The sequence below is a fragment of the Mycena indigotica genome (assembly GCF_014461135.1).
Source record: "Mycena indigotica strain 171206Taipei chromosome Unknown Mind.scaff0016, whole genome shotgun sequence".
NCBI lineage: Eukaryota > Fungi > Basidiomycota > Agaricomycetes > Agaricales > Mycenaceae > Mycena > Mycena indigotica.
In genome coordinates this window covers 683,402-694,619 of record NW_023503015.1, presented here as the reverse complement: position 1 = coordinate 694,619, position 11,218 = coordinate 683,402, and the positions used below count along the sequence as shown (strand labels likewise).

General features: G+C 49.6%; 2 protein-coding genes across 2 annotated transcripts; both read right to left on the bottom strand.

Annotated features, from left to right (window-relative positions):
* Nucleotides 1-2,778: 2,778 nt before the first annotated feature.
* Nucleotides 2,779-3,943, bottom strand: MIND_01357900 (uncharacterized protein; the record flags this gene model as incomplete). Its single annotated transcript, XM_037370009.1, has 4 exons — nt 2,779-2,918; nt 2,965-3,050; nt 3,102-3,742; nt 3,785-3,943. 4 exons carry the CDS (start codon nt 3,941-3,943, stop codon nt 2,779-2,781), a joined length of 1,026 nt encoding a protein of 341 aa, XP_037213565.1.
* A 1,632-nt stretch (nt 3,944-5,575) lies between these two features.
* Nucleotides 5,576-6,733, bottom strand: MIND_01357800 (uncharacterized protein; the record flags this gene model as incomplete). Its single annotated transcript, XM_037370008.1, has 4 exons — nt 5,576-5,712; nt 5,763-5,848; nt 5,901-6,529; nt 6,581-6,733. 4 exons carry the CDS (start codon nt 6,731-6,733, stop codon nt 5,576-5,578), a joined length of 1,005 nt encoding a protein of 334 aa, XP_037213564.1.
* Nucleotides 6,734-11,218: the final 4,485 nt, after the last annotated feature.

Genomic DNA, 11,218 nt, shown 5'->3' with positions numbered 1-11,218 from the left:
AGCGGAAAGAGCGGAGCGACAAGGGCGTCGCTCGGGGGTCAAGGTCGAAGCTGCGCAAGACTACCAACACCAACGTTGATACCGACTCTGAGTCTGAATCGGGGTCTCAATCCGGAGGTGACAGTGATGTCGTTGCCCCAACCTTGTCCAAGTCCACCGAGCAGAAGCGGAAGATGCTTACGGCTCTTGCCCGCGCGACCGCCGCACGACAATCAGCCAAAGCCCAGAACTCGAAGTCAAAGCCGAGACGGCGATCCAAGCAAGATAATACGCAGGCTCCCAAGCGAAACCAACAGCCCGACTCGGAGGCGGCCTCTGGGGATGGCGCTGGCCAGAGCCGTAAGCGCAAGCGAGGAGCTGATGATGTGGAAGAGGAGGACGGGCTTCGTCGGAGCAAGAAAAGGAAGCGGACAGCGTCGGGAAAGGAGAACGAGGAAGATACCAGCGATGGCGGGAAGGCTCACCGCCCGGCTTCAGCGCCGCATGGCCGAGGGGAACAAGCCTCGACCTAAGCCTAAACCAGCATTTGGGAAGTACGCAAGCAACACCACTCTGGTTGCTTCTCGTGCTTTTGTCAAGGGAAGGAAAGGTCAGGGTCCACCTGGCCAGAGGAATTGATTAACGACGATCTCATTTTTTGACTTGACTAATACTCTTGGACTTCACGCTCATTTTGATCCCATCAGACCCAGTACAGCGTATCTTATTCAGACAAGCTCTTCTAATCCCTCACCCCTACCACACTCTCTTTCTTGCTTCTGGTTGACACTCTTACAGTACACCATAGTTTTCATAATACACCTGCCTGATTTAGTTTTGACCTTTTTTGGCTGACCTTGAAGTTCTTCGAGACCCTTTCTTTTGTTTGATGGGATCAAACTAATTGATGATCTTGATGGGTATTATCTGGAAAAGATATTGCAGCATAAGTAGCATACACCCTATAGTAATAGTAAAGCTTCTAAGCTTGACAATTAAGAAATTATAGCAGTTTTACTGCAGCATACATGCCAGACATGTCTGACAGTCTTAAGTGCTGAAATTCTAGACTTTATAGCAGTTTTATTCTGGGATGTATTGCAGCATAGGTATTTGCATATCATCTATTCTAACTAGAATGGAGACCACGCCGGGCACTCACTTCTAATTAGAGTAGATAGGTGGAAGTAACAGGTGCGAGAGAGGCCGTAGGTGAACTTAGCAACAGGGAGTTGCTCTGACGGTGGACGGAGCAGCAAACCGTGAAACATGGCAGCAGCCCCCTCTTCGACTGGGCCCGAGTCAATTTGGGGTGCTTCATCTTCGACTCCGAGTCCAGTCTCCGGTTCGCTTTCGCCATCTTTCTCAGTATAATGTGTCAGCACTGACGCATTGTCGCACTCGTCACCTCCGTCAGCCACCGCTTCTCCGTTCTTTTTTTGTTCTTCGAGACGATCCAGGCGGAGCTCGTAGTCCTCCCTCGTTCGTCATCCGTCTGACACGGAATAGGTCCTCATATTCGAGTTTGCATATGATGGGGTCTACGTCGGTGATATTCGCTGTGCGCACATCAACACTCGCGAATACAGACAAATAGCAGTCCGCAAAGGGAAAGGGATTAGTCGCCATCTTCACCGGTTCGCGCTTGGAGGGATGGTCGTCAACACTTTGAGTCTCGGAATCGACATGCTGGCGTCAATAAGCTGAGCGGAGAAATCTTGTGGTCACTGGTATTCCTTGCTGAACAAAGAACAGGTCTTCCTCGCGAAACGCGGCCCAGGATTGAAGAGCGACTTAATCTATACAAAGTTTAGAAGGGAGACAAAGATGGCGAGAAACTTGCCGCGGGAGTATATACCACACAGTCTTTGCTAGCACTGGCTGCCGTGGCCACTGGATCCTCTAAGTGGTTCACCGAAGCAACAGGGCCGATAGTGAGCACAACAAAAGTGCTTCCATGGGAATAAATGCAGGTTTTGCTGGAGCGCTGGCATTTGGATACCGTTCATCAGCAGAGTGGGGAGAAGTATTTTTGATTGTAACGGGATTACTGCAGGCTAAGGAATGACCATGAAGGCAGCCAACCAACTTCCGAGTCAATGAACACACCAATGTCACTGGCCGTTTGCGATGATAGTATTTTCATTGCGAGACAAGTGGTGGAGTCGTTGTGATGTGGCGAACGTGGAGAATAAGGGCTCGTTGCTAATCATCTGTTCTGTGGGCGAGTGGACAATAAAAGGTCGAGAACAAGAGATTTTTTGCACGTGATGAGGATCTACAGTACTTGTGGACCGATAGCCAGGGCGTAGAAACACGGCAAATGATATTTTTTAGATCGATAACTGCATCGTATCCATGTGCCACTAGATGCCAATGGGGAGCGCCAGGCTATATGTCTGGAGAGATGCAAAAAAGACGGCGAATTAGCACCTGTACACGGGGTTTTTTTTAAAAAGGTCTTCTTATTACCAGTGTTAATGTTTTTAAAAAATGCCTCTAATTTATGCCCCTGCCAAAAGGCGGGTTTTATATAGGAAAATAAGAGATCAAAAAAAGGTTTAAAAAGTGGAAAAGCCATGTCAGGGTGGGCAGTGTGGTAGCTATAAGGCCCAGGACCTGATGTGTGGAAAATTCCTTAAGTATGGGGAAAATACTGTGTAGGGGAAAGGCCAAAAAAGATGAAAAAAAATGTTGATGCCAAGGTGCCAAGAAAGATACGGAGTTTGACAGCGTGGATTCTATTAAAATGAGGGTGAAACTTGTAAATCACTGATGTTTTTTAAAAATGTTAATACTCTAATTACAAGGGATCTTTTTAAAAAAAACCCCGTATACGCCTGGAATTAGCCGCTTTACACCGCTAATACGACGCTGCACAAGTCGTTTTATTCCATTTGACAGAGTCCGCTGCACTTTATGGGCATGTAGTAAATCGGCTGTGAGAAGGTAAGGTTTGTGGTCGAGGCAAATCGAAAAGCCTACCAGTCAAATCATCGTAACGCGCAGCATCTTTTTCAGCTGCGGTAGTCTTCTGCACTTCTCTTCGCGCTTTGGATGCTTGGACTATTCTGGTAGGCATTTGGATGAGGAAATTATGTGGGGAGTAAGTAACAACTTACTCTGCTATCTTCTCCACTTCGTGCCAGAAATCGCGTGGATGGTTGATCTCTGCAACGCGAGAAAGATCGTAGCTGAACTTAACGGCGGGGAGCTCGTCTGAAGGTTGGCTCAATAATAAGCCGTGGAGAATGGAGGTAGTCTCGGCTTCGACGGGGTCGGCAGGCCCATCATTCTGGACCTTATTCTCCGTTTCGCTTTCAGCATCTTGCTCGGTATAATGCTCTGACGAAATTTCACGCTTCTCTCCTTCGTCAGTAACCGCTCCTTCTGTCTCTCTTTGCTGTTCTTCGAGGCGATCAAGGCGAAGCTCAAAATCCTCGTTCGTCAGCCGTTTGACACGCAATTTATCTTCGTCGTTGAGTTCGCATATGATGGAATCGAAGACCACCACATTGGCCGTGCGCACATCAGCAGTTACGAATGCCGACAAATAACAATCCGAGAAGGGGAATGGGTTGCTGACCATCTTCACCGGTTCGCGCTTGGAAGGATGGTTGTCAACGGAGCAGGTCTGGGGTGCAATTGGAATCGACATGCTGGCATCGATGAGTTGGGCGGGGAAGTCGTGTGGTGTGCCTTGCTGAACAAAGAACACAAATTCTTTGCGAAACGCAGCGGAAGGATTGAACATAGGTTTAAACTGCAAGGGGTTTAAAAGGTAAACGGACAACGAAGAACTTACCGCGGGAGCACAAATCACATAGTCCTTGCTGACAAGTTTCATGCTAGCTGCAGTGGCCTCTGGGTCCTCCAAGTAGTCTACCGATCCGACAGGGTCGATGGTGAGCACAGCGAAAGTGCCTCCGACCGGGATAAAATTGCCCGACTCAGAGTCAGCCATAAGGGAGGCAAGGAATAAGGAGTTGGAAAGGATGGTGAGACGGCACTAAGACGTCTAGACCATGGACGCCCACAGAGCAACGAGAACAATAACATCGAAAGAACAACAAGTGCTCGACAAGCCTAGTACGTGACACGTGACAGCAACCAAAAATTTGCGTAGGCTACAGATAATATAAAAATTACAGCTTGTAGAGAACATAGAAAGCGGCACAACAATGTTGGTGGGTATATATGCCAAGACGCGAGGGTTATGTAGCATGCGAGTCGGGAGACATACAAAGTATCCGAAGCAATAGCGACTTGGCACAGGCAACACCGCGACTTATGGCTCGTGGTATACGGAGACCGGCTGCTTGGTGGTCTTCTAATAGCTCGGCTTGAACGAGTGAGTCCAACAAGATCAGGAGCAAACCAAGTTGACATACCCATTCGACTATCGTAACGCGCTGCATCCTTCTCAGCTATAGCAACCTTGTCCGCTTCTCTTCGCGCCTTTGAGGCTTTGCCGATTCTGTTCTCGGTATTAGGAAGATACGCGTGACAATGAAAGGAACTTGCTCCGAAATTTTTTGGACTTCTTCCCAATATCTACGAGGATCGTTGATTTCTTTGACGCGAGAGAGATCATAGGTAAACTTGACGGCGGGAAGATGCTCTGGGGCCTCGTTCGACAGTAAATCGCGAAGTATTGCGACAGCCTCCGTTTCGTCCATGATTTCATTTGCCTCGACCTCATTTTCTCTTTCACTCTCCCCATCCTTCTCGGTCTCATGCTCTGAGGCTTTTTCAGCCGCGTCACTGTCGGTCGCCACTCCTGCGTTCTCTCCATGTTCTTCGAGACGGTCAAGGCGAAGCTCTGCATCGTCGTTTGTCATACGGAGGACACGCAATTGTTCTTGTTTATCAAGCCCGCACACGATGACGTCCATGATTCGCACATTTGCGGTGCGCACCGGAGCAGTCGCAAACGCAGACAAGTAGCAATCGGACCACGGAAACGGATTATTCGCCATATTGAGTGGTTCACGCTTGGAAGGATGATCTTCAACGCTGCAGGTCTGGGGAGCAATTGGAATCGACATGCTGGCGTCAATGAATTGAGTAGGAAAGTCTTGCGGTGGGCCCTGTTGAACAAAGTAGGCCGTTTCTTCGCGAAAAGCGGCTCGAGGATTGAATAGTGATTTAAGCTGGAGCGGATTTGACATGTAAACAAAGCAGAAGGAGAAACTTACCGCAGGAGCGCATATCACATAGTCTTTGCCGACGAGCTTGGACGCAGCGGCGGTAGCCTCTGGGTCCGCGAGATAATCCACCGAAGCGACAGGGTCGATGGTAAGCACAGCGAAAGTGCCCATTTCAGGAGCGAACGTGCCCGACTCAGTCATGAGTGGAGGAAGAAACAAAGAGCGGGTGTCAAGTTGCCTAGACCATCGACACCCACAGAGCAACGGGAGAACAAATGGAGCATTGAGAGAACAACAAAATGCTCACGACTGTAACTTTACATAAGTGGGTGACAGTGACACCACGTGCATTTGGTATAGCGAAAACCATAGTTATGCACAACTTGCGCAAACATTTCGAAAACAACAGCAAAGCAATCATAGTGTGTATATCAAGCTCATAACGATCATGCAGTGTGGGAGGCGGGAGACATGCAAAGTATACGACGCAACAGCGATCTAACACGAGTAACACCGCGAGATAAGATTCGTGGTATGCGGAGACCATCCATCTTCGAAGCTTGGTGGCTTTCCAGTAGCTCGGCTTGAACGAATGAGTTCCACAAGATGAGGAGAGAAGGAAAGTTGACATACCCATTCGACTATCGTAACGCGCTGCATCCTTCTCAGTAATAGCAACCTTGTCCGCTTCCCTTCTTGCCTGGGAGGCTTTGACCACTCTGTTCTCGGAATTAGGGGGATATATGTGGCAACCTGAAGGTGCGAACTTACTCGGCGATCTTATCCAGTTCCTCCCAGAATCCACGGGGATCGTTGATTTCTTTAACACGAGAGAGGTCGTAGGTGAACCTGACAGCGGGGAGGTGCTCTGGGGGTTCGTCCGACAGCAAGCCACGGAATATGGCGAGCGCTTCCGCTTCGTCCATTGGTTCATCCTCGGATAGTGCTTGATTACCACCATGCATCCCACTGGCGGTATCGTGTTCTGAGGCCGTTTCATGCTTCTCCCCTTCATCAACCGCTTCTTCTTCTTTCTTCCCTTGCGCCTGCAGACGATCAAGGTGCAGCTCATAATCCTCCTCCGTTATGTACATGGCACGCATTCGCTCCGCCTTAACAAGCTCGCAGATAATGGGCTCCGTGACCGCGACGTTTGCGGTCCGTACATGAGCGGCTGCAAAGGCAGACAAGTAGCAGTCCGAGAATGGGAACGGATTGGTCGCCATCTGGAGTGGTTCCCGCTTGGACGGATGGTCGTCAACAGTGCAGTTCTGGGGGGCAATTGGAATCGACATGCTGGCATCGACGAGTTGGGTAGGAAAGTCTTGCGGTAAGCCTTGCTGAACAAATAACACATGTTCTTCGCGGAAAGCTGCCAGAGGATTGAAGAGTGTCTGAATCTATGGAAAGTTGGAAGGGTTCCAAAGACTCGGAAAACTTGAACAGCATACTGCGACAGCACATATCACATAATCCTTGCAGACAAGTTGGGCGCTGGCGGCGGTGGCTTCAGGATCCTCCAGATAGTCTACAGAGGCCACAGGGTCGACGGTAAGCACAGCAAAAGAGCCTGGATCAGGAATTAAAGTGCCCGACTTGCTCATGAGAGAGGGAATGAAGGACGGTAGGCAAAATGTCACTCAAACCATCTGGATCATGGACGCCTACACCCACAGAGCAACGGGCGAATCAGAACAAGAACAATTGGCGGTGACAGTCGTGTGTGGTCGTCCAGGACCCTTGATTATGCCCTACGAGGTCAGATCCCGGAATCCGGACAAATTTTTGATATTTCTGACCAAGGTTTGACCCGAATCCGGACAAAAAACTGGCCCAAGCGAAAAAGGTCGAAACCAAAATCCGGACAAGACGTCTTGACACAAAACAGGTCGGATCATGAATCCGGACAAAAATTTCGGCTGCGGCTCGCACCAAGCTCGCACTCGCAGCTATGACGCGCAGTGTTGTTGTAAAATAATTATGTACTAGGGTAGATCAGGCAATGTTGCTGAATAGTACGATTATTTTGTCTTGAGCTCACTATTCCGAAACCAACACCAAACCAGCGGCTACCAGCCAGCATGTCCATTGTCAACCCAACAAAGGACCGACTCGGAAGAGCCTTTCGATGACGAAGACTTCAGTGCTCCAAATAGGGAATGGAATCCACAGGAATGGATTGGATATGGTCGAAAAATAAAGGCTTTGCTGTTATTCTCAAGTTATATTACTCCTTTTCTTCTCCTTTCGGTACTTTTTCAGAGGTTGGAACCAAATCCGGACAAATTTCGCCCAGTTGGTACAGGTTTGTTCTGAATCCGGACAAATTTTCTTTCATCTAGCGTCCAAAAAATCCGGACAGATTTTTGCCAAAGCCGATTTCAGAATCCGACCTCATAGGGCATAATCAAGGGTCCTGGTCATCCTAGTTTGTCGTAATATCTGTGACACAGTGACACGTTGTGTCACCCGTCCCAGCTCGGTTGTTGCAGCTACTTATTCTAATACTGTCAAGGCTTATAAGGACTCAGCAAATAATATTCTAGTGAGTAGTGAACTCTTATAGTCAAGTTCTACGGGTATCAAGTCACGGTGCACACTATGCAACGATCAACCTGAGGACAACTTGAAGGTGAGTACTTATCGTAGTGCTGTGGATGGACAAACAAGAAAACCTATCTTTTGTTTTCTGGCTTTATAAAAAGCGGCACTCCTCGTCTGCTAGTGCAAAATCTGCCATGGCATCTCCTCCCTCACATTCTTGTGAACGCTGCAAAAACCCTGGACCCACTCATGTCCATCATCTGTACGGTAAAGGGTCAGAAATGGTCCGCAACGGCGCTGTCAGAGGAGTGGAATACACCTCTATCCGGGTCCCACTCTTTGGTCTTTTCGAGGGAACTATCAAATCATCGATTCTCACTGGTGCCCACCTTCAAGTTTCCTCTGGAAAGCCAATTCGACCTTGTATAGTGCTAAGTGCATACTCCCAGAAGGCTCTTCTAATGTGCAGCTTTGGTGGAGCGCCGCCGCCTGATATACTCCGCGATTTCCTCATTCCCGTATTTCCAAAGCGGGTGGAGGGACAAGGACATGTTCACTCTGTTCCCGAGTGGGATCACACAGGCGATCAGTGGATCCTTGCAGTTCCTTTTCAGCCGCGGCGTTCAAGATCTCAACAATCTTCCATATTGGCGATCTCAACTTATGTCCGCTGGCGCGGGCTAGACGAAATGGCCGCGACAGCCGCGACAGGGCCGCGACAGGGCCGCGACAGGGCCGCTGCAGGGCCGCGACACAGCCGCGACATGGCCGCAGCATGGCCGCAGCCTCCTGTCACGCTGCCGCCTGCGCTGCAACTTTGGCCCGGGGTGGTTTATAGTTTTGTATACTACCAATATTTGACCAATATAATCATTTATCGCAGAGAATCTACTTCAGGTATTGTGCATACTGGTGGAATGGGCCGTTTTCCTCAAATTGTGTAGGAAACGCAGCCGCATATTCATATGCTGTCATTCTCTTCCCCCCGACTAGCATGTCCCAATCCATGGGATCTCGCTTCTTGCGCCCGGCGGCCCGCTCTTTGCTGCTGCAGTTGTGTTCGCCGATGGCGCCGGAGGAGCAGTCGGTGCTGCATCCGGACCCGTGGCCCGGGCCTGACGGCGACACTTCTGTGGAGGCTATAGTCGCCGTGAGCAGTTGGCCATGGGTACAGGAAAGCCATACCTCGTTATCGACCGCTTCCGAACTATCCGCGCGTCTGCGGGTTGCGTCACCAGGCTTCATCTTTGCACCTGTGCCAGAATCCATGTCGGCGTGGGCCGGTGGTAGGTCAAACCTTGCTCGCTTCTTGGCCAAATTGTTGTGTCCTTCGATATCGGGCAGGTCCGACTCACGTAAGACAAGGAGACCATTGTAAACCAGCGGAGTTGAAGAGCGATCGGCCGTGATAAGCCCACGGTAGACCAAACTCCGGTCGAAGAATACCACCTCAGTGGATTGCGTCCACCGCACTTGGGACAAGACAGCGTCGTAAGAGCCAATTGACATATTCTTCATTTCACTGATTGCACGCCGCAGCCGTTTGAAGTCCCAATCCTCGTAGAGGCCGCCAGATCGAAGTTCAAGATAGGTGTTGCCGCTAAGATCCCAGTCTTCTCCTAGGCTGTGTTGGATGCAGAGCGAAATCCAGACACCTGTTACTTCCACCTATCTACTCTAATTAGAAGTGAGTGCCCGGCGTGGTCTCCATTCTAGTTAGAATAGATGATATGCAAATACCTATGCTGCAATACATCCCAGAATAAAACTGCTATAAAGTCTAGAATTTCAGCACTTAAGACTGTCAGACATGTCTGGCATGTATGCTGCAGTAAAACTGCTATAATTTCTTAATTGTCAAGCTTAGAAGCTTTACTATTACTATAGGGTGTATGCTACTTATGCTGCAATATCTTTTCCAGATAATACCCATCAAGATCATCAACAACAAGAAAGAAAAATCATGTTACTTTATAAGGCAGGTCGACTACCCAAAATAGAAAGTCCATGCTTTACCGACCTATTCGCCACTCCCACGTTCCTCGTCATCAACTCCCATCAATCCCAGATCATATACCAATTCTGAAATGTAGGCATCGTAAGCATCATCTCCTTCCCCTTCCTCATCCGTATCTGACTCCTCCTCATGCTCCATCATTTGCACATCTTGACGTCTGACTTGTGCTATAATGTCGTCGTTCCAATCAGCCTCCATCCGCTCTGTCGATGCCTTTGATGGACGGACGGCAGTACCCGTTTCAAGGCTGCCGGTAAAGCCTGACTTCTTAGCGAGGGCATGGAAACGTTGCAAATGAGAGGTGTCGAATCGATGTCGTTGCGACGCCGTACTCCGCCAATTGAGCTGCCATCAGGAAATCCTCCTCTATCTGTGCAGGCGACTTCCCAGAGACATCCCGTAGTGAGTCTTCCACCTCCTTCAAGAATGCTGCATCGTCCTTCATCCATGTCATTTGACGGCGTATCTCAACGTTGAGGCGTTGTATCTCCTCCCGAGCACGAAGGGTCTTGAAGTATCGGTGCATTAGCTCACGATAGACAGGCCGCGCCCACCGCTCTTGCTGGACATTACTCGTGCTGTCCCGAAGAAGGTCGAACTCGGCCAAAAAAGTGCGTGTAACAACATCCTCCCATAGAATTTCTGGCTTGGGGGGGCTGTACGAAACGGCAAGTGCGTTGTAATTCTCGAGGGCCTTGCGAATAGTCTTTGAGCGGACCTGGATTGCGTGAGCTATGTGAACGCGCATCTTGTACCCTGATACATGTCAGCTGAAGCAACGACTTGAAGAACAGAAACATACCTATGCCGGATTGGTTCATCTTCGTGAGCTCGAGGAGTCGCTGCACAAGCAGCAGCTCCAATTTATCGAGCACTTGGCGATACTCGAGAACCATGGCATCATGCTCTGCTTGTTGATACTGCGCCTCTTCGGGTTTCCATCGTTGTTCGACACTCAGAGTCAGTTCGAGCATCTGTACAGCCTTCGAATCGCGTTCGACCTTTTCCGCCGCATGACGTTCTTGGATTGATGCTGCTGTTCGACCTGGGACGAATGCCGCATCATCAGCTTGAGCTCGCCGAGCCGCACTTCGACATTCCCGCAAATAAGCCCTGTTTGACGTGTCAGTATGGTCATTGGAAGAAAGCCGAGACATACGTAGATGAATCCAGTTTTTTGAGGGCCCGCACATAGCTGATCGTGTCCGTCTCTGTTGGCTTGGAGCTGTTCTTCAATGACGTCAAAAACTCCGCCTCTTCTCGCAATGCCTGAACGAAGTCCTCGCCATCTGGGATACCCTCCTCCTCCATCAACTGTCGCAGCACGGGCTCGTCCTCAAGGATTCCCAACGCTTGAGTATAGTTGTTGCAAATGAATTTGCTGAGATTCGCGGAAGTTTCGAAAGTGTCGACGTGCTTGAAGTAAGTCGTTATCTCTTGTTGTCGGTGGAAGGCACTCGCATTTCGGCAAGAGCGCAAGCAAGGGCGTTGGAACGCGAGAAGAAGCGCTCCAGCGTTTCCAGGTCTT